Below are 24,170 nucleotides of genomic sequence, written 5' to 3' on the forward strand. Positions count from 1 at the left end.
AGAGTCATATTGGACCAAAAACACAAAAAACAAATATGTCTGGAGCCGCAAAAAATGAAAGGCTTGTATAAGCCTTAGAATGAAGGCAACACATGCTGCATGTAGCTATATTAGCTATAACTGGGTCCTCGGCTGCAAATGTAGCATGCTAATGTCTTTCCACATGACTTCCACATGAATATTAGGGCCAGGCAGGAGAAAAATTTAAATAATATTTTAGAGGAGGAAGATTTTTTTTTCATTATGCACTTCGAGAAAAAAAAATGTTGAGATTAATGTTGAAGTACAATTTTGAGAAAAAAGTCGAAATGTTGAGAAAAAAGTCGAAATGTGGAGAATAGTGTCGAAATTTTGAGAAAAAAGTCGAAATGTCGAGAAAAAAGTCGAAATGTCAAGAAAAAAGTCAAAATGTGGAGAAAAAAGTCAAAATGTCGAGAAAAAAGTCAAAATGTCGAGGAAAAAAGTCGAAATGTGGAGAAAAAAGTCAAAATATCGAGAAAAAAGTCGAAATGTTGAAAAAAAAGTCGAAATGTCGAGAAAAAAGTCGAGAGTAGGAAGATTTTTTTTTCATTATGCACTTCGAGAAAAAAGTCGAAATGTCGAGATTAATGTTGAAGTACAATTTTGAGAAAAAAGTTGAAATGTTGAGAAAAAAGTCGAAATGTTGAGAAAAAAGTCAAAATGTCGAGAAAAAAGTTGAAATGTCGAGGAAAAAGTCAAAATATCGAGAAAAAAGTTGAAATGTTGAGAAAAAAGTCGAAAGGAAAAAGGAAGAAAAAAAGAGAAAAAAGGAAAAAAAGAAGAAAAAAAAGGAAGAAAAAAAGGGAAAAAATACGGAGCCCCTCTGGTGACATTTGAAAAAAATTTAATAATTCGTGGCCACGCATTAATAACTCGTGGCCACGAGTTAATATCTTGTGGCCACGAGATAATGCGTTGCCACGAGATAATCAATGCGCATACGCATTATGTATCTCGTGCCCACGCATTATTTTACTCGTGGATGGCATTATAACCTACTGTCTGGACTTTGTGGATGCAACCCCCAGTGTGGGATGGTTATTCATCATTAATAACGGTAATTATAGTCTATTTCTATTAAAGAGCAAGAGTATTGTCATGGCAAGTGTAGTAATAACATATGACATTTAAAAAAAATTAAATAATTAATTAACAACTCGTGGCCACGCATTAAATCTCGTGGCCACGCATTGATTAGAGTTATTAATGCGTGGCCACGCATTATTTTATTTTTTTCAAATGTCACCACAGGGGCTCCGTAAAAAAAGAAGAAAAAAAGAGAAAAAAAGGAAAAAAAAGGTCAAACATTTTTGAAACAGCTCCAGGGAGCCACCAGGGCGGCGCTAAAGAGCCGCGGGTCGCGACCATGGACGTATTATAGAACGCGACCCATGGATTAGCACAACGGCCAGAGCGGCTAGTCTGCGCTGTCTTTACCAAACTAACGCGTTTCCTGGCTGAGTTAACGGGGAAAAGTTACCTGGTGTGAGAAACCGTGGACGGAGTGAAATTGGCCGTTACTTACATTTAACAGTTGAGACGAGCTGCTGCATTTTTGAAGGTTTCCAGTTTCCCTGTTCGTCTGTCAGCGAAGCAGCGAAGGCGCGAACGCGTTTGATTGATTGACAGCTGCAGTGCGCGCGGCAAAGGGTGATGCTGCCTTCACGACGGTGGGAAGTTAGGACTCAGACGCACTTTTGAAACGTACACACATGCCGGTGTTTAATTTGATCTAAATTTAAAAGATTAATCTCGAATCTAATAAAACATCACAGAACTAACCCTTTACTTCTGTTGTCAAGCTCATGGCGTTTGTTATTTGTTGAAAGGCAAACAAGAAACAATTCAAACTTTTTTTTTTTTTCTGTTTTTTTTTTCAAGTTTACATCATGTGAAAACACGTTTTTGATGAAAGTTGGATGACTGTGACCAGATTGTGACCAGAAAGATTTTGAGGATTAAGGCAAGGCAGGGCAAGGCAAGTTTATTTGTATAGCAATTTAACACAAGGTAATTCAAAGTGCTTTACATCAACATTAAAAGCAGCAAGACACAATTAAACAGTAAATAACAAAAAAAAATAAGAAAAGAGGTAAAATAATAAAAAGAACAAGTTGTTAAAAAGTAAGGGCAGTAGAGTCCAGCAGGTAAGTATTTAATTTAAGAGTACGCTTCAGTAAACAGTAATGTTTTTAGGCCTGATTTAAAGGAGCTGACAGTTGGAGCAGACCTCAGGTCTACAGGAAGTTTGTTCCACTGGTGAGGAGCAGAATAATAGACTAAGAAAACTTTTATTGTCATTATACTTGGGTACAGTGAGATTAAAAGCAGCATCACCTCTCCAGTGCAAGACAGTGCAAACAGATAAGAAATATAAATAATATAAAAATATTAAAAGGTTAAGGTGCATTTTGAATAGTGAAATCAAGACCTGAGATCCTATCTACAGATAATAACATATAACTACACATGTGGTGGAATATTGCACAGATAGGCCGGGAAAAAGTATTGCACGGTAAAAAACAGTAATGAAGACTGAACATGACACTGAATAACTGAACGCTGCCTCACCTTGCTTGGTTCTGGTTCTTGGGAACCACAACAAACCAGATCCAGATGAACCTCAGGGGTCTGGGAGCTTCATAGGAACTAACAGATCAACCATGTATTTTGGTCCAAGACCATTCAGGTCTTTGTAGACCAGCAGTAAGATTTTAAACTCTGTCCTGTGACTCACTGGAAGCCAGTGTAATGATTTCATGACCAGTGTAATATGGTCCAGTTTCCTGGTGTTTGTATGGACTCTGGATTAAGAGGATGTTAACAATCATGAAAATATTTACACAATGAAAGAAGAGAACAGCATTAAAAGGGCTGTAATAATTTCATAATTTCAACATAGTTATATTTCATTTTCAAACGATCCTGTTTTCAGAGAGACCAGTCTTCTTCCATGTGAAATTCATGCATGGCGAGTTTCCTTGCCTCTTAAATTTTATGACTACTGAATACTTGTCCTTGGCCCTGACTTTAAAACAGACCATTTATATTTCTACTTTTATGCAAGAAATAACCGATGATACTGTATACTGCAAATTTAATTTCTCTCCCAAGATTTACTCAAAGTTGTATGACTGTAGTGTGAAGACCGTGACGCCCTTTCCATTCAAAAGTGAGTGGAAGCTGCAACAACAGAGCAGGCAGTCACAATCTCTCCACTTTAGTCTTGAAGAAAGACGTTTCTACTGGTTCATGTGGGCCAAAAGGAAGAAGGCAAGCTGTGTGTGTAAAACCAGTTAGTCCCCCCATAGTGTTTTGGACATAAGCTTCTAAAATAAATCACTTCAAATCCACCCTCTCAGCAAGCAACTTCCAGCAATTGTTCATCAAGAGACTTATCTGTTGCCCTCTCAGCCTGATGGGAATGTCTGCTTTTTTGAAGGCCTAATTGTGAACACATGCTGAGACAGTTGTAGTAGACGTGACAATTTCTTACTAAACTCAGCTCCTTTTTTTGTATTTTAGTTAGTCTCATTAAATGCCTATTAATAAATAAACATCTTCTTGTTTATAGCCATGAATGAGAACATGACAGCAATCGTCTTAGATCAAGAGTTACAGAAGTATTTCGACTGAAGTTTTTTGTTTTAAATTAACCATGCAGTGAGCTTTTTATGTGGTCTCTTTCTCATCACCCAAATATGGACAGTTATTTACTTGTGATGTCACAAGTAAACATACAACCAAAGCAAGCTTTAAACAGGAAACAAAAATCCGACAGTTGCTGGAAATCCCTGACTTCTTGAATTGTGACAATTCTGGCTCAAATTCCCAGAAAAGTAAAAAATGCTCCCACTGAGTGATGCCGCGATTCCCATGTGTCATGTGTGAATATCACTATTTTCCTGCAACAGGGATGCAACAAGGGAACTGCTAATCACATTTTAAATGTACTGTGACTCTCCTACAACCACTCCATCCAGTTCCCCCAAAATTGAAGCTGCTCAGTCCTGTCCTCAGCGGAAAGGTGAGGGGCAGGACATTTTCATTTCGAATGACTGCTGCTTTGACCCACAGCAGCCAAGTGATTGTTGTGGTGATAAATGAAAACAGTCTAAAGCACATCCACACACTGCAGGGTCCTGTTGGACAAAAGAAGATTATTTACATTGATATAAAAAGGAGTGTATCCTGTTGTTGAGATTAAAAATAAATCCAGCCGATGTTTATTCTACACCCCCAGGCAGATAGATTCAGAGATATCACAGAGAGTGTTTGGTTTTTTATTGTTTTTCCTCTTAAGACAAGATAGTTGTTGTTACCTTTAACCTCACACCCACACAGGATGATTGAGTTACACACAGAGGTCAGCTGAGAAAATGACTAAAGGTATTGCATTGATTTGTCATTATTGATCACATATCAGGTGACGCTGATCAAAGTTTTTTTTCCATAATACTATGATTGCAGTCGTTTCGTTCAATTTAATGTACATGTTGTCAGCTACCATTAGAGTTGCACAATATATTGAAAACTTAATTGGTCAAAATGTGAATAACAATATTGCTAAAATCAGTAAAAGAAAATCCTCACAATTAATGATACTCTGTTATTTTTAGAGTGACATGCACTTCATGCACTTAATATTAATAGTATATTTGACCAATCAGATGGAACCAGCCTGCGAAAAACAATCAAACAAACAAAAAGCTATAGGATCATTTCAGCTGAAAAGCAAATATGACATTGATGCAATACACTGGAGTAATGGGTTATTCAATCACAAATCATATTGTCATTGCAATATTCAACTATGACCCTATCTAATATCATGTGTTTTCCTAATACCACACTGCCCTGGCTGCCGTTAAAATGAATTAAATGCTATTTTTGCAACTAATAACGGATTTCAATGCATTATATAAGATGTAATATTGGGTGGACTATTTTGGATTATTCTAAAACAAAACCCTAAAAACTTAGGACTTTATTATAAAAGAAATGTATTCTGTCGCAAAATTTGATCAGTGGAAACATCCCATTTCCTCTTTAATCATATCAAAACATGTTCAATAAAAAAATAAAAAAAGATAAAATAAATAAAAAAGATCATTGTGCTTAAATCAGTCCTTATAGTTAGCCAACTCTATAGTGGTACCCAACACACCCCAGATGTTCACCTGTGGCTTGTTTCTTTTTATTTCTACTAAAAGTGTTAATCAATAAACCATGATAAAAATATTAGTGAACTTAATTGCCAACATGGCACCCTGAGAGATGGTAGAGATAATCCATGGATGGATATTGATACCATGAAACAGCATTATCTTATCAAGTTTAATATGACCCCACAAGTTGCATTATTGATCTGGCTTGTGTCGTCTGAAATCACATGTTTAGAAGAATGATTTGATTTCACAATTTTGTGAAAACAGATGTAGTTGCTTTAGGCTTTGAATGAACTTCACCACCTCAACATGTGGACTGTGATACATTTATACCTTAAAAAAGGCTTTTGTGAGCAAAACATTAACCTTTTTCCAAATGAATCTTTATTAAAGGAACATGTAGTGTGTGAAAAGCTCAGATTTTTTAAATTTTAAACAAAAGTGTGATGAATCTTGGACAATGCTAATCCTAAAGAATCTACTTTCAGTATTTAAAGAAAGTAATATGTGGAGCTGGATTTTTCATGTTTAAAGTAAATCAGCTGTAGTAGTATCATTCATGCTCGACATATGATTAGCGATATACATACATACCAGTACATACATACATACGTACGTACGTACATATATATATATATATATATATATATATATATATATATATATATATATATATATATATATATATATATATATATATATATATATATATATATATATATATATATATGTGATCACATATTTTTGGAGAGGCATCCATTTCAATCATCCTGCAAAGAAGGGAGGCATATGGCTTGAGCGATAAGCACATTTAAGTTCAAAGAACAATTTTATGCCCTCCAAAGTAAAATTTCTATGAACAAGGTTTTTTGATTGCAATGTTCGAACAATTACAAACAACTTAGAAAACAGTTCACACATGTTTTGGTGCTTTAGTAAACTACACCATGAATCTATACAGTTAGCATGATAGTAACTTAAAACAGCTAGGGGATGCATTTTCTTCCAAAGGGTGGGGTTGGGGTAATTTGTGCCAAAGGGCCTGGGGTAAATTGTGCCACTGATTATGTTTATTATATAATAAACCATAAATAAGCAATTTTGTATTGAATTTATTTTGCTTTTATATAGCATCATTGTTTGTGAGATTAAAATTATATGTTTTGCCAATGGCCCAATTTACCCCGGTGTATTTTCTGTAACGGCACAACCACTTTTTTTTTCAAAAGCTATATTTCTCATACAGTTTACTTTAGATTCAAAAGTGATTGTTCCCAGAGATGCACAACATCCTAAACTATATGTACCAATTTTAGTTGGAGGCTTTGCTGTAATCCCCTTGCTTTAAAGGCACTTAAAGTAAAAAATGGCACTATTTACCCCACTCTCCCTACATACACATACATACATACATACATACATACATACATACATACATACATACATACATACATACATACATACATACATACATACATACATACATACATACATACATACATACATACATACATACACATACTGTACATACTGTGTACATATATATACAGAACTCGAGTTGTAAAAAAAAATCAGGGGGGGTGGTGGATTTTTCTCATATGGGGACAGATAATTTGTGCTGATTACAAATAATATAATATATTACAAATAATAGCACTGACCAAAACACCTGCAGAAATACTGCAGGAATGACATAGCAGCAGTTAAATGCAGCCTTCTGTAAGCTTTAAATATCCACTGGGCTTACATCAAATACATCAAAACACAACAATAAAAACAGTTTTCTGAACTTATCAATATGACTCTGTCCTTCACAGGATAAGTAAAATGGATCACTGCAAAAACTCAAAATCTTAACAAGAAAATGTGTCTTATTTCTAGTTAAAATGTCTCATTTTAGTAAAAAAATCTCATTACACTTAAAACAAGACTCATCACTTTCAGAAAAATCTGCACGTGGAACAAGATTTTTTTGCTTATAATGAGAAGATAAATCTTGTCCCATTGGTATTTCAAGTGAAAATTTACTTGAAACAGGTGAAAATTGTCAAATAAGTTATTCTTCTGGGTTTATTTTTCTGGTGATGACTCTAAATGTTGAAATAGCAGTAAAACCACATTCATTGATGAAATGACATAAAGGATGGAAAGGGGGGATGATTTTGACCGTTTTTATTTCAGGGGGGATGCCATCCCCCCTCATGACCCCTCAACTCGAGTACTGTATATATATATATATATATATATATATATATATATATATATATATATATATATATATATATATATATATATATATATATATATATATATATATATATATATATATCGAGATATATATATATATATATATATATATATATATATATATATATATATATATATATATATATATATATATATATATATATATATATATATATATATATATATATATATATATATATCGAGATATATATATATATATATATATATATATATATATATATATATATATATATATATATATATATATATATATACTTACATTATGTAAGTTACATACATACATATCTTATCAATTAGTGTCCTCCTCAGACTGCGTCCACCCCAGCAAAGTGACGTTTGCTTCCTCCGTGTCTCCATAAAGCGAGTCACGCATGGACTGCGAGAGCTGAGGAGAAGTGAGAGAGAGGAGAAGTTGTCCAGGGCGCGCAGGAAAGCTTTAAGGATCAGATTGATCCTCCTTTTGTGAGGCTTCACAGACTCGGATGTCACTCTAAAACATCATTTCTTCAGCCTCTATATATGATAACTCACTGAATTCCCCGTGGTAGCTGTTGTTTCTCGCTGCACCTGCCCCGCTGCCGGAGCGGCTCATTGCGGCGTCGGGACGTGGATTATCCAGCTGCGCGGGAGGGATCCCCCGCAACACGCGCCATGGGACGTGGGAGAATTACCGCAGCTCGCTCTTTATTCACCTAAAAGCTATGTGGATTTAATAAACGCATTTTAAAAGGACAAAAAAATACTTTAAAAATTAATTGGAAGATAAGCAACTTTCCTCAGTTATCCGGAGTTAAAAAAAACAAACTTCTACCAGGGACTTATCTCATCATTTTTATCTGGATTTTGGTGAAACTGGCAGGATGAGCACATCGAGCTGCTTCAAACTGGTCGTTTCCATCTGCTGCTGTTGGTCTCTCACAACTGGTAAGTAAATCACATTAATGAAGAATAGTTATCTGCACTTAAACAAGTCTGAATCACGTTTTGACAGTTTTATTGTTTTCAAGATGAGTGCGGCATCTGTTGAATGTCACTTATTTTCGAAAGGCGCTAAAAGTGGAGTATTTCATACTTTTTAATAGTAATTTGTTCCACTCGTGTGGTTGTGTTGGGATTTTTGGGCAGACTGTCTTCAATCGCACATTTATTGAAACATTTTTCTTATTATAAATGGACAAGATAATTATATAAGATGTATTTGTACATTTTAAGAAAAATCATACAGTCACGGTTGAAAGCAGGCGCTCGCAGAATCTGCAGTTCCCACGTTGGCCGCCAGGGGTAGTCTTGTCCCTCTGACCGTCTGTCATTGTTAAGCTGGAAAAGTCAATTGACCCGGACAGGTACTTTGGCAGACTTTATATTATTCCAGCAATTGTGTTCTGTGAGGGAGCAGGATAAAACATTTGGGGAAGAGATATTCTTTCTCTGACAGCAAAGATCAACTTCATTGTTTCACAATGAACAAACCAGACAAAACACATGGATGTTCCTCCACCTTGCACCAGGTCTACTGTGCCATTGAGATACACACTGAAGCTTCCTCACCATTTCAAATAAACAGCCCATCCAAACAAAGGAAGCACTGTTCATGTTCTGTCCTACACACACACACATGTACACACACTTATACACACTGTCAGCGTATGAAGCTTTTGTTTGCGGTGTTTTTAAGTAGATTTCCTTCACTGTCCACACACAAAGCGTGGGAAAGACGCAAGGAGGAAGCGGATGCAGGGACAAGCGGCACCCTGGAATTGTTCTGGCTAGTAAAGGTCACGGAAATGTGACACGCTACCTGAGCAAAGATTTCTTCCCGGAGCTTCTTGAACTCAATCGCAACTACGTATAAATTGATAAACAAGACAATGGCAAGGAAGAAAGCGGGGCATTGTTTTTTCAAAACCCCCGCTGACTGCTAGCTGTTAGTTACTGATGGTCAACAGACTGACTATTCATGTTGTGGGGTGTAACAGGCTTGCTCTTGAGAATATGACAAAAAAAGTGCACAGATATGACATTTTTTGCACTGAGCCAAATGCAATAAATAAATTAAAAAATATATATATTTTTAATAGATATATATTTATATAAATATATATTTTTTTAACTTTCAGAAGTCACAACATCAGGAAACACAACATGTCATAAAACCTGCACGAGATAGACAATTAGGTGGATGAGAGAGGATATACAGCTTAATCCACAGACTCATGAGGTAGCTTGTTAATATATAACTTGAAGCTACTTCTACTTCTGAAAAGTGAGCACAGGTCAAACGTGTAGTTTCATGACCTTTTCACATCAATTCAAATGAGGCAGAACAGTTCAGAAACATATAATTATCTGCAGTTAATAACTCTTATGTGATGCAGGCGATAATACAGACTGGGTGTGTTTATGTCAATTTAATGCACAGAGAATACTTTGTTTTTGTGTCAACCTTTATCGACTGTGGTGTTAAAAGAAATCTGATGAATTCACAATAGAGGTCATGTTTGTATTTTGTGACTCCTTTCTCATAATCTAGACAGTCTTTGCTTCAGAGGAGGTTCATGCTGTGTCTACTTTGTTCTGGAGTATATTTCTTTTTTCCTGCCTGAATACTTGGACTGTAAAATGGGAGTGATGAGAGGTCAGCCAAGTGCGGCGGGGGCTCATTGCTCGCAGGCGGCACATCTGAAACCATGTGGATTTCACAAGAAAACACACACACACACACTCACCTGGATGGTGAGACTCACCAGTGAACCGAGAAAAAAAGGAAAAGTATTAAAAAAGAATCACTCCCTCACGCACAGGGATGTTCAGCTTTACAAATTGCCCTTTGTTTGTGTTCTTATCTAATTAGTGCAGCATCTGTTCCAGACCTGGCATGCCCATCTTGAGCTAGCCATATTTATTTTAAATCCTACGTAAAATTTCAATTTCAAGCAGCTTCTGTCTGCCTACCTGTCTTAATCGCGCATAATGGAAGAGGAATCCTCTGGCTTTACGTTTTAGGAATCCTACGCAAGAGATTCCTGTTTGTTGGCTCTTGTTGGCTTTATATAACCTGGAATGGCCACCCATCACGGCCAGATGTTCCTTTATTTTGCTTTTTTAAGAGAAGTCTGAGGCATTTCGCCTCCCAATCTCCAAAGGCTAATATATTGCTAATAAAAAAGGCACACTCGGAAACTGTTGTGTTAACCTTGCATTTGGCAGAGGGAAGGACTTTTAAGAACGTCTCTATGTGAGTGAATGCTGCAGGTCACATGGTCCAGCCAGAGCGATGGTAGCTGGCGCTTACTATGGCAGGTGGCCTCAAGTGCTGTTGAGTTGGTGTTGTGCCTTTATTGAATTTATTTGAAAAAAAAAAAAAAGACAGCCTTAAATCAACCTGTAATGACATGAAACTGACACAGAGCAGTTGCAACTTGATGCTACTTTAATACTTTATGTAGTTCTTTAAGTTAATAAACTCAGGTGGAGATGTAATGAATCATGCTTTGATTTCAGTTTAGTTCCTTAACAGGTTGTAGAGTAGCAGCATAAGATACTTACTGAAGTGATTTGTTTGTATAGTGGGTTGAATTGGTTTACAGTTGTCAGGCTATCAAAGCCTGGAACAGGTTGCACACTGTCCCTTGGCACTCACAAAGCTTTTCTCAGTGGCAACTGGAGATTGGCGATTATTTGCTACTGATTCACAGCTTTCACCATGGTCACACGACAGCAAAAATGACTCATGCACTCTTTTGTTGATATGTAAATCTCCACACTCACAGTGACTTATGTTGTCGCAGCACTCCAAAGGATCAAGTGGCAAGGTTTGAAAAGGGAACAATAGTAATGTCTATTATTGTTACTTTTGGCCTTACAACAATAAAAAAAAAGATTTTTTCTGAAGATACTCATGCCGTTTTATGACAGGAGAGGAAATACAGGGAAATGAAGTGTATTTCTGCACAAGAGAAGGGAATTCCGCACATTATTCCCCGCGCTTGAAGGGCTGTGACTTGGGGTTTCCTGTTCGTTTCAATGACAGTACAGTCACCCCATACAGTAATAGTGGTTTTTATTATGCAACATCAGCCACAAGCTACTGGCAGCGTGATTCAACACGAAGGCCAGTGACTTGCTGCCAACAATTAGACCAACTTATTTCTTTTCACATTTTCTCTCAGTTTCTTTTATTCTTATACATATGTTATTTGTCTTGTCCTTAATTGTTTGTTAAATTTCTCCCTTGTTTTTTGCAAATCTTACACATGCATTGTGGGAATCACTTTTGCGGTGGCCTTTGCATTCAAAATGTGGCGTATAAATAACCCTGCGTAGCCTTGACTTAAGTTGTTACAAAGTGGTGACTCATTGCACCAGTCTTAGGATTGAAATGCCAATGGAGATGTCTGCAATGCAGTGCAAATATAACAGAGATGAATATACGTCTACCACAGCTTACTTTTAAAGGCTTTTTCTGTCTAACACACCAATTCCTCTCATTTGATAATTATATCATAATAAATAAGGTCTAACTTACTTTTCATGAGTTTTTCAGTTTGATAAAAAGTAAAAAGACTGATGGTTATCATTTTCAGTATTTTCTATGAAGCAAACATTTACCGAATTTTAAAGTCTATCTTGGCATTATTTAAAAAAAAATCTTTATTTCCTGAGGCTATTGAACCAACACAGATGTTTTTCCAAACATTATGTCCTGTGCCACTTCCCTTAATCAATGCCAGGGGAGGAGACACAACGTGTTCCTGGTCTAATATTAGTCAACTTGTCTGACTGATTCAAGACCCCCATCATGAACTCACTGAAAAAATCTCAGCTTCTCCCTTCCTCACACTCTTTTTTTGCATGTCTGTCCTCTTTTTAATGGCTCTTAATGAGAACCAGCTTTAGGGCTCTTTGAACCAACACAATAAGCACAATTTCTGGAATTTTTCAGGCGATATCCTGGAGGAATGCCGTACACAGCTGTTACGGGGGGTCAGGGCAAGTGGGATGGTTTCTGAGGTCAGTGTTGGACAGGCACTGATACAGGTGGGAGTTTTGAGGGTTTAGAGATGACTACAACAAAAGGTTTTATTCTTTTTTGCCTTTTTTCCGTTGTTTGCGGGGATCCCTTTCTTATTCATCCAGCTGTAGTGCATTACTCTAAACAGGGAAAAAAACGAAACAGCATGAAACATTGTGATTCATTAGTCCAATTCAAATTCATCAGTGTTACTTCCAGTAATTCGGATACATAAACTTCCTATCAATGTGCTAAATTTAGTCCCCATAAATGCTAAACAGAGTGCCCTTAAGGAACTGGTGGTAACAATGGAGAAACAAGAAGATCGTAATATTATTTGAACTTTGTTTTTCATCATCTAATAAAGAGCATGTGTTATTGCAACATGAAAGTGCAGGCTCTTCCCCTCTGTTTAACCTTGGACTGTAAAACAATTATACTGTAATATTTTGTGAGGAAGTTGATATTGAGTGCCTCTGCCAACACTCGCAGCATAAGCGTGTTCGTGTCACAGCAGCTGTCATGAATAATAGATAAATACCTGGCTGCTGTGAGCAAGTTTGTGCGTAGTTGCAAATGGAACTGTATTTGTCTTTCTGTGGGTTTCCAAGTGCATTAATGTTTGCATATAGAGTATAATGATGTTAAAAAGGAACACCACTCTCTCTATCTCTCTCTCTCAGTACTAAGGTTCTGCATTTCTAGACATAATTAAAAATATAAATAAATCTTACACCACTTGTGCTATTAATTGCACCAACAGACAGTTACTGGGGCTGAACAAGTGGTCACTAGCACTTTTGTGGAACTTGACATTAGAGCTATGAATAAAGACCAGAGCATAATTGTTCTTATTTTAAAGATGACATTGGCTGTTGTGCTATTACGTGTACTATCAGACCACCACAACCATTTCTGGGTTGAGCTGGAAGGATCTAGGGACAAAGCTTATCTACTACTACTACTACTACTACTGTCATTTAGCAGACGCTTTTATCCAAAGCGACTTACATCTGAAACACACACCATGGAGCAATTAGGGTTAAGGCCTTGCTCAGGGGCCCAAGGTGGTTCATCTTGGTTGCCATTCCAGGGCTTTGACCTGGGTCCTCCAGACCCAAGCCCACCTCTGTAGCCACTCGACCCCCACCCCCTCCCCTTACAGCTGCCTTCCCTGGTCACAGCGCTAACCAGAGGATCTCCTACCCGGTTAACTTCTAGATCGTCAGCTGCTCTTTTGAGTCACTTTCACCTGCAACCCTTCTAGGACCCCTCAAGGTTGACTAACCAGACAAACAGCCAATTGCATAGTAGCCAATCACGTTTCACCACATGCTCTGGCACTGACCGGAATGGTTTGGCAAGTGAGTGCCCAAGCTCCTCCAGTATCTGAAATTAGGATAGATGGATAGATTTGAGTGGACTCAGTCTGAGGTAACGTTAGACAGGATCATAGGTTAGCATGAGCTAAACCAAGCTGAAATAGCTTATAAGTGGCAACTGAGTAAGGATGCCTACCAACTGACAGGCTTGCCTGGACCAACCATCAACCCATTTTTTTATTAAGTGGAGTTGAGCATATACAGTACCTCTCTTGGAAATATAAAGTCATTCAGAGCCCAGAAGAACGGGCTTGAAATTAACTCTTTAGAAAAGTTATGGGTAACACTGCAGACAGTTTATCCACCTTTTTTTTAACAACATAACATATATTATACTTCACAAATATGTGTTTAGGTGTAATCTGTGCCAAAAAGAAGAAGCAATGTGTGAAAAACTAAGTACACCTAATGATAAAATTACACCTTCCTCGGGAATGAAGTGTGTGTGCACTAGCCAGGTTCTGCTAATCAAATACATTAGATTCACTGATCATCAACACCTCTCCAAAAGCAGAAGTTTTGACTTTCTGGAGCATGTCTGCACATAATGCATAAAATAGAGAAGCAATTGTTGCTGCCAGTCTCTGAAGAGGCCGAACACAATTTCTAAACCATTTCAAGTCCAGTTGCCAATCCTCAGGAGTGGACATCACAACCCCAAGAGCTGCATCTCTGACATATATGTTAAAATTCATGACGGTCACAGGGAAACCACACATGAAGGTTTCCTTGAAAATTGTGATTTTCAGAGTCCAGAGTAAAATTGTTTTTTGATAATAGTGAAAAGCTGCTGAGGGAAGTCAGAGAAAAGAAGGAAATCACATATGGGACTGAAAAGCCTCCTGGACAGATGGTAGAATCACAGCACTTCCTATGTTGATTGTTATTAGAGAGACCTCTCAACAGATTCTGTTGGCTGAACACCAAACAGAGCCCACCTTTGAATCAAATGTCACCGCCTCATTTTTTGCCCCATGATATTGTGAGAATAGCATTCAGAGTGCAAGGCCATCTGTAAATATAAAAAAATGCTGGCTCAGAAAGAGAGGAAAATTGCCCCCACATGCAAAGTCTCTCTATTTCCTCCCTATATTCACCTTTACTTTGTCCTTCTCGCTCATCCCAGACAACTAACCATTCAAACAACCCCCAGTGTGTTTGCGGGGGGTATTGGCCTGCACAAGCAGGGGTACAACGGCATTAACTGAATCCACATGCACAAATGATTCATGGGAATTTCCAATGGTGCTTTCCATTTCGTTTAGCACCACTGTTACACGCCATTAAAGAGATTCTGGTTTGTTTAAATTTTTCACCAATTGCTCTTTGTATGTGTGTGTATTTGCATGTGCTATTCAGCAGGACATTCGGAGAGAGAGCCAAAGATTCTGCCCTCTGATGATCCCCTCATTCTTCAAAAGGATAATTTGTTGAGTCTGACCTGCAGGTATGTGACTTAACACAGCTATTTATGTCAATGCAAGTGAATGCCACACACATGTGGTAGATTCCAAATCAATACATCCACTCAGCTGCTACACAAAGATGATTAAAAAGAAAATGAATGCAAATTTTTCTTTGCATTTACTTGTCAGTTATTGGAAGTTAGTCAAGAGTTTCACAAATGCCACTGAAGACTTTAAATGTTGACTTTGGTGTCATCATAATGAGAGAAAGGCCAATGGGAAAATCAACAAGACATGTCTGAGTCTCAGGCCTCAAAGAAGCAGGGACAACGCTTGACAGAAACCAGTGATGGTGGTCCACATTTATCAGTCTCTACATTTCCTTGAGGAATAGTTGGTCCCAAGTGTGCCGCTTTCGTGTTTGTGAAAAAATTCATGGTATTTTGCCATTTCGCTGGCATGCAAAGAATATGCAAGGGCTCGTGTCTATCTAACGTAATGATTCCCTACAAGGCCCTATGTTAAGATGCTTGGGCCAAGCAGCGCTGCGTTGTTTTCTGTCAATGGCTGAGAACTGTTGGCTGGTTTGCCCAGAAATTTGCAGGCAAAGGCAATGGTATGCAAGACATGCTTGATGTTCCTCTGGGATCTCTTTAATGAGAGTTTTTGAAATGGATTCTGGTTGGAAAGAATGTGTTAGCGAAGCACATCTTTCAAGAGAAACATGTTCCCATGTGAAAGTTCAAGGTATCGGATAACTTGAGATTAACTGCAAATAAACTTAAAATAAAGATCAGGCCAGAAAGTCCCATGGGTGGAAGCAGCTGTTGTCATTTTGGACTGCAAAGCTTGTAAGGTCGTTTGCCAGCTGTGACACGTTTTCTAAAAATAGCTCCAAGCTATGTGGTGTTTTCTCCACAGAGAATAGATAAATATTTTTGCTTCAATTGCATTTCATCCTGCCGCTTTCTGTCTTCTGTCAGAGGTCGCAGCGTCTTGCACTGGACGCTCGGCAATGCCCAGCGATCCCTCTCATCGGAGGGGGTCAGGGTGGAGAAGTGTGATGCCAGACATTACTCCCACTGCAGCAGGCTGACCATCACAAACCTGAGCGGCAGTGACACGGGGACGTACACCTGCAAATACTCCAGAAATGGTTTGGATCATGTGACCTCGACCTATGTCTACGTTAAAGGTTCGACCTCCTAAAACACTCCTCATCTGATACTGGTTTTGAATTTTACATACTGCAGGGTGTCCTTTTATTCCAGAAAGTAAATCATTGTCCAACATAAGCAAAACTAGAATACCATGAACTGGTCTGTTCATAATTTAATTATTTTTTAATTAGTAATTTATCTCAGATTTTCTTATTTTATTTCCTCTTTAATTTCTTGTCTTGTTTGCTTTTAAAAGGCACAAAGGGTTTGTGATGATTGTGATCATCTTCTGCCCCAGTTTTAGGAATCTAGTGATGGAAAAAAAAACCTAACAAATTAGCAATAAATAATGTAGTAGTTCCTTTAAGATACAAGAACCAGGACATTGAACCAACATAATGAATACAATCATCTAGAAATAATGGACAGAAAGGTAAATAAAAACAAAAATAGCAAAAAAAAACCAAGATAACAAGATTACAGATTATGAATTTTACCCTTGTCCTCAGTGTGTCAACACACATTTCCTGCTACAAAAAACATGTGATGCTGACTTTAACGTGATGGAATCAAAGCTACTGTGCCACAAGTCTCTTTCTATTAGAGAAAGACTTTTTTTTTTAAAGAGGAAGTATTTCTCTAGCGTTGAGGTTTATTTTAGAGGTTAAAGTGTAAACTTGATTGCACAGGAAGCTCTGGTCATCGACTGATTTCCTGGTTCAGCTACTGTTTTCCTAAAGCATCACATTGCAGCAGTTGCTGTAACAGTATCATTAAATGGAGACTGTGCTAAGCAATAGTCCTATGAGGAATGCAAATTTAAATTTTAGCATCAGACCATTTAGCCATGTTCATGTAAACGTGAAGTTCTTAGATATTGGTCCAAGGAATAGTTAGCTACTGCACAAAGCTGGATGCATTTCCTCTCCTGTTGCTTGGGGAATGTGGGTCCCAGTTTGCCTGGCCTGCTGTGCCTGTGTTTAGTCTAGCACACTCTTTTCAAAGGCCTTTAATTGTTTATTAGATTATGTTCCACGGTCTCTTTTCAGATACTAACCCCTTCATCACACCACAAATGCTTGACCTCACACCAATCACAGAATATTTGTGTAGCCTTCAAGTTCCCAGAATCGTCGTTTGATCCTTGGTTGCTCAGTAGGAGCTAGCCGGCTGCCTTATCTGGCCAGATCTCTCTATCAAATGCCCTGTCATTACCCTTACTCAGTTCAATCCATCCAGTTGTTACACCCACTCAGCTATTGTGTGGCCTTAACTGGCTCCATCCCAATTGACACTGAGCGAGAGTTGGGGCATGACCTAGATAGGTAGCAGACCGACTAGTTCAGACCAATAAGCTGAATTTATGTGTTTATGAAGCGTGGAATTAAACTCATACGAATTCAAGTGAAAACAACCCCCAAAAAGGTGAGAACCTCACAGAAAAGTACACAAACTCTTCCTTGGTTGGTCAGAGCAAACAACTACATTTCGTAATGTGGTTCTGTCAATAAAGGTTTATACTATTAAATGTTGTTTTTGTAACATGCATTTAAGAAGGCATTGTATTATTTAATACACTTCCATCATCTTTTATCATGCATTTTATCAGATCTTGAACAACCATTTGTGGATCCCCACTCTGGAGCTGATGTTCTGAGCGTCTACCGACATGAGACAAACCTCACCATTCCCTGCCGGACAACCTCGTCTGATTTTTCCGTAACACTGATTGGGGTAAGGCCCTGCAAAGACAATCATTTTACACCTTGTAGATGTGCAGCTGTGGGTTAAATTGTTTTTTTTTTTTTCAATGTACGCAATTATAACAGTGCTCCAAAGCTTTTGGTGGGCATGGACTTTGAAGACAATCATATCATCTGGGAAACAAGATTGTTGTAAATATTACATCAAAGTGTCCTTTTTTTTGTTGGTTCTCACACTCTATGTATGTTTAAAAAAAAAAAAAAAATGTCTTAACGCTCAGAAACAGAGCAGGACAGTGGCTTGTCGGAGGGAAGCTCAGGGGCCACAAGCGGAGTCATGGTGTCTGCTTCCTGGAGGAGGAAGGTGTTCTAGGAGTGCTTCTCCCAGAATACATTCTCAGACTAAATTTGGTCCTGCATCTCATGCAAACACCAGGAAATGCTGTAGAAAAACAGCACACAGTGTGTCAAGTAGCAGGAAACGACACATACATTATCTTATTACACAGAGCCTATCATTTGATCCCAGAAAAACTTTTCACACCAACCACAAAGGCGCTTTTTTGCCTTATCTGTGCTTGATATCCACCTATCATTGTGCCAGCTGTTAACAAAAACATCAGACTGATGGCACAGATTGTGGTAGTGCAATCTTCCTGCTATTAGTAAATCTATGGCACTCCTCCTTCCTGCTCCTCCACCGTCTCTTCCCGTTGCCTCCTCTTCCAGCCTTAAATCCTGGCATGGGAACAAACAGTAGCACACACGTACATCCTTTTCCAAGTTCCCAGTGCTATGTGCTCCACTGCATAAATGACTGTGGGGGGGACACACTCCATGAAACAATAAAAAGCAATTAGATATACCAGATGTCTCCGCCGAAGTGAGCCCAGTAAAGCATGAGTTGCATATTTAATCAAGTTGAGTGCCTTCCTCCTCAGTCTGTCTGGGTCTGTGATCTTTAACACACATTATAAGTGTAATTGAAAATAACAGCTTTGCCTTTTATTATTGCAGGAGAAGAATTTACAAAAGCAGATCATTAAAGACTTGCTATGGGATCCAAAGGTGGGCTTCACAATTCCCTATGGTCCCTACACAATGTACACAATGTTCATCTGCAGGACCGTGATCGACGGCCGTTCGTTTGACTCATTGTACCTCCCTCAGAGACAGAGTGAGTCCATATTCTGGCTTACATTGTTGGCAGAAATTTTGATTTCTCTCTGTGTTTAGCATCTCCCAGTATCTTTATATGTGTCTCTATTTTTACAGCGCTTGTCCTTAATAATGTGAAAATCACCCCGGAGCGCATTAAAGTGTTGGTCGGTGACACCCTCGTCCTCAATTGTAGTGGTGAGACCACCTATAACGGAAGAATCCACTTCATCTGGGATTTTCCAAAAAGAAGAGTAAGTTTAGGGTTTAGTATTTTTCTTGTAAATGGAGAGTCAGCACACATTGCAGGACTGGTGTTTATGGTTTTGTCTTTGTCTTCAGGACAACCGACACTCTACAGGAAAAGTTAAACTCCTCAATCGTGCTCACGTTTATGAGATGAGTAAATCTTTGGTGTTGCCAAATGTTACTATGGAGGATAGAGGAGTTTATCGCTGCAAAGCTGAGCTTGAACCCACAAAACACATGGATGCTTCAGCAAAAGTCATCGTCTATGGTGAGAAGGCGTTGGATACTGTGATTACTATTTAATGATAACTAGTTATTCTTTTGTTGTGGATACTATAGTCTGTCATTTATCTCCCAATGCAGAGCATCCATTCATCAACATCTCCTACAAGAATGAACGTTCTGTGAAAGTGAAAGCCAGTGAAGGAATGAAGAGGGTTGTGTTTGAGCCCAAGGTCAACGCTTTACCACAGCCAGATATGATAGATTGGTATGTAATGGTTTACAGTGAAAAATAAATAAAGTGCGTGAGGTGCATATGAAACTGTGAGCATACAGTACATGTAGCACAAGCACAAACTGTTTTTCTCCTCCAAGTGATGAAATACTTCAATCCAGTACAAAACTTTATAATCTAACATCTCCTTCACCTAATAGAGAACGTCTAAGCCAGTCTAGTTTAGGTCAGTCAATCTCAAGCCTTTGAAAAGCTCTGAAAACATTACTAGTAGCGTCTAATTGTATAATTAATTTACTTCTTTCTATTTTTCAGGTATAAGGACGGCGTCCTCATCGAGAAGAATTCTACCTGTTACAAGATGTCGAGTTATAGCTTGGCCATTACTGATGTGCAGGAAAAGCATGCAGGCATCTTCACCATAAGCCTGGGCAACAAACTGAAGGGCGTGTACAGAAATCTGAGCTACACTCTGGTCGTCGACGGTAAGCCATTACCATAAACCTGGTGATAGCTGCTGATACTGAGGAAATCCAGCAGTGCTTTTGCTGCGCGCTGAATCTGCCCCTGCACTGCTGCCGCCGCTGCTCTCAGTGCAGCTCACTGGACGGCAGGTAGCAGCTCCAGTATGACAGGAATTTAGGGGCTTGTTGACTCCAGAGCTGGATTGACGTAGCAGGGGCAGCTGTTGTTGATTATTGGGGCTCTTTTGAAGGGACTTGGCACAGTGTGCAAATGGCCTGAGCTCAACTGTGCACACAGACTCCAGCCGCTCCACACCCCCCAGTTCCCTGCACTCATTTGCATCTTAACCATGTGTATGAGCAGGGCTACTCATATAAACATGTGCCATGCAATATGTATACAGCCAGAAAATAACAAAAAGGGGGCATGAAATAAATTGACATGATTATCTATAGGGGACACTGGTAACTGTTAACACTTGAGGTTGTAAATATTGGAGCATGTCTATTGTGGAGGTGCTTGGTATAGAGAACAGAGAGGTGCAGCTTCCCAGTAAGGGGGGGCGTGGGGCAGGGGTGGTGGTGTGGGGGGGTGTTGCCTCTTGCACTGCATTCTTCAAACATTTCAGAGGAATCCCAATTGCGTGCCAAAAAGTGGAAAAATCAGACCCCCTCTCTGGCTTGTATAAACCGTTTTATGATCCTTGACTGACCTTGCTTCACACAACTTTTATTTATTGGCATGACAAAAAATAAAACGCACAAGACACAAATAAACAAAGTAAAGAAAGATCCCTGTTGTCAATTATGGAACTATTTTAAACTTTGTTCATCAGCGTTGTTTAAAGTTTCCTCAGTTCTCCACATTGACAATGTGCTCTACGTGATGATGGCTGATGCCGAGCACGGCTGAGTGGTGCTGCTGCCCCCCTGAGCTGCAGTGTTGTGCATGAACGCGTTCATTGAAAACACGTTAATTTCTGTGAGAACATTGAACTGAGGGCAACATATTTGCAAATAATAAACTTGAACGTGAACTTGTTCATTCTGCAGATCACGAACTGGAATTTGAACTGTTCAGATTCAGTTTCACCGTTTAGGTCCAATTACGGAATAATCCTTCTCATTTCACCAGCGGGCGGCACATTTAAAATACTCGACGAGACGACGACTTTACACTACATTACCCACAATGCAGCGCACACCAGCATAACAACGGGCACCAGCTCCATGGCAACTGTGGCCCGAGCCCGGTGCAGACTTTACGAATGACAGGTGAAGAGAGACGTTGCAGACGCAGCGTCAGCGAGCCGTCAGATGACGATCCGCTTATCATTATCTGCAGGAATTTTACATATCGTCTCCCAAATAGTCAGACGGTAAAAATCTAACCTTTCTGTGCAAATGATGTCCACCTGTGCTGAGAAAACAAGTCTGAGCGTCTGCCATGTGGAGTTAAAGCATCCGTCCAGTGTGAGAAAATATCTGCAAGTCCTTGACAATCAAAAAAAGTGATCAGGAAAGACCAAGAAGACCCAGCAGCCCCAAACGACCCCAGTTACACCGCCTGCATCCTTCAGTGGTTTGATTTCCCAGCAACAGGTAGACAAACTGATAATGGACTACATTGTTGGAGATTTACAGCCTCAAGGTTGAAAAGCCACTAGGACAATACATGATTGTCTACAGCAGGAGTCTTAAACCCTGGTCCTCAGGACCGCCTGTCCTGCATGTTTTGGATGTTTCTTTGCATCATCACTGATTCTAATTAATGGTCGTCATCAGCTTGTCATCCAGGTGTGCACAAGTCTGTTAATGACAGTTAGTTAATGTTAATGACCCTGCTTCAGGGTGCTGAAGAAGGGAAACATCTAAAATATGCAGGACAAGGTCCTGAGAACCAGGGATGAAGACCACTGGTACGGTGAACAGTTTTAGGATAGGGTGGCGTTTCATTCGTACTTCTCACCTAAAAATATTGAAATTAACTGAATTTGAACTAGAAACCGAAAATGGTGAACTATGAACGTGAACTGTTCATTTTTAAACTATGTGAACTGAACTTTGAACTAGTTCATGAGAAGTACGAACTTGCACAACACTGCTGGGCTGGCACGAGTATTTCAGCCTGTAGTTCATTATAGCACATGTGGTTAAATCCCTGACCTAAGCATGGGCCACAGCAGGGTCGCTGTTTGACCTGCAGCCCTGGGCGAGCCAATCATCCTGCCATTCTTCTTCCATGCAGTGCATAAAGGACAATTGGTGTCAGTGGCACATTTTTCACGGCTATCCATCATGACTGTCATTCCTCATTATAAAGACATTATGAGATACCACAACAAGCATGGTGGGGATGGCTCATCTAACCTGTTTCTCTCTTTTTTTTCTTTGTTTTTGTTTGTCTGTCCATTCATGCGCACTTCTCCCTCATAGTGAAGCCGACTATTTTGGAAACGGAGCTCACCAGCGTGGACGTGCAGCCTTACATGTCTGGCAGGCAGCATCAGCTTACCTGCACTGTTCACGCTCAGCCCTCGCCAACAATCCTCTGGTTGTGGCAACCGTGTTACTCAGACCCAACACTTATAGAGTGAGTCACCTTTATTTATTTACTCCTGTCTTAAAATTTAAAGACCACTTTGTTTTAAGCATGTATGTAATACAGGCCACTTGACTAAACGTCTGAGCTCTGTAAAGTGTTTCGTGCTTGCGTCATGTTGAAAGAACATACTGCAAATCTAAAGAATTTCATAGCTAGAACCCCCTATGTTTTCTGCATTGTACATTTTGATGATGTGACCCATACTATTGTTCAGTTTTTTATTACACTTTTCAGAAGTGTAGGGAAATTTATGACTGCACCTTTTTTTCCCCCAGTTTCAACAGCTCCTAGATCATGTACAGTGAAGGATTGTGGGAATCAGACCAAAGCAGAGCATGTTTCTCCTCAATATCATACATAGGTCACAAGGTTAAAATCTGGCTTGAACAGGAGAGGGGTCAACCCTGGCAGACTTCTCTACATAGACGCTGATGCTTGAAAACCAAGAACAAAGAAGCATATGAGAAATAAATAATATTTTTGAAACTTCACGTTCATAAAGGTTAATGAAAATAAGGGGAAGCAGAAGATCCTTTTGACGATTGAGGCAATCAATATTTTACCCTCATAATAGACTGCATATTACAAAAAAGACCAGCAGCTGAAAAAAAAAGAAATAATCCAAAAATGTGTCTCAAAAATAGAATTTCTTTGGTGCATTTTTCCCTTTTTTGTTTCCTGTCAGCTTGGAAATGTACTTAATGCATATCTTAAGCGTAGTTAACTTTTTATGTGAAGACATATATTGACATTTGCCCCAGTTGGAAGCGAAAGGGTAGGTCTACATAGGTAGATGTGTGTCTGTAAAACTGTGCTTTAATGCAGTGAAATGTTGCCGCATGGCACTCTTACCTGCTTTCCATCATTTGTCTGACTGAAACACAGTTTCGAAGAATCTTAATCAATCCCATGAAGTCGTGTTTCTAAAGTTTTACAGCCATTTAAGAGCAGAAAATCAAAATATCCACACATCTGGATCAAATTCACAATCACACAGACAACCTGCATCAGTGGTTAAGAGATGTAAATGTTGGAAGCAAAGACACCAGTCCAACCCAGGGATCCCATTTTTATCAGTAGTATTTGATCTACTTTGAATCATTTGAATTTGTCCCAGA

At 38.9% G+C, this 24,170-nt stretch overlaps 1 protein-coding gene across 2 annotated transcripts in view; it reads left to right on the plus strand.

Moving 5' to 3' along the window:
- The first annotated feature begins 7,856 nt into the window (after positions 1-7,856).
- kdrl (kinase insert domain receptor like) overlaps positions 7,857-24,170 on the plus strand; it is a 41,974-nt gene continuing 25,660 nt past the window's right edge. The window contains exons 1-10 of one of the 2 annotated variants that reach the window (XM_061725524.1): positions 7,857-8,381; positions 15,210-15,297; positions 16,240-16,451; positions 18,026-18,150; positions 19,137-19,296; positions 19,395-19,531; positions 19,620-19,794; positions 19,890-20,016; positions 20,299-20,468; positions 22,884-23,040. In XM_061725524.1, coding sequence (XP_061581508.1) covers positions 8,318-8,381; positions 15,210-15,297; positions 16,240-16,451; positions 18,026-18,150; positions 19,137-19,296; positions 19,395-19,531; positions 19,620-19,794; positions 19,890-20,016; positions 20,299-20,468; positions 22,884-23,040 — 1,415 coding nt within the window. In that variant the 5' untranslated portion in view covers positions 7,857-8,317. The remainder of the gene's footprint in view (positions 8,382-15,209; positions 15,298-16,239; positions 16,452-18,025; positions 18,151-19,136; positions 19,297-19,394; positions 19,532-19,619; positions 19,795-19,889; positions 20,017-20,298; positions 20,469-22,883; positions 23,041-24,170) is intronic. The other variant, XM_061725525.1, reaches the window with a different exon arrangement.

The sequence above is a fragment of the Cololabis saira genome, chromosome 7, assembly GCF_033807715.1.
Source record: "Cololabis saira isolate AMF1-May2022 chromosome 7, fColSai1.1, whole genome shotgun sequence".
Taxonomy (NCBI): domain Eukaryota; kingdom Metazoa; phylum Chordata; class Actinopteri; order Beloniformes; family Belonidae; genus Cololabis; species Cololabis saira.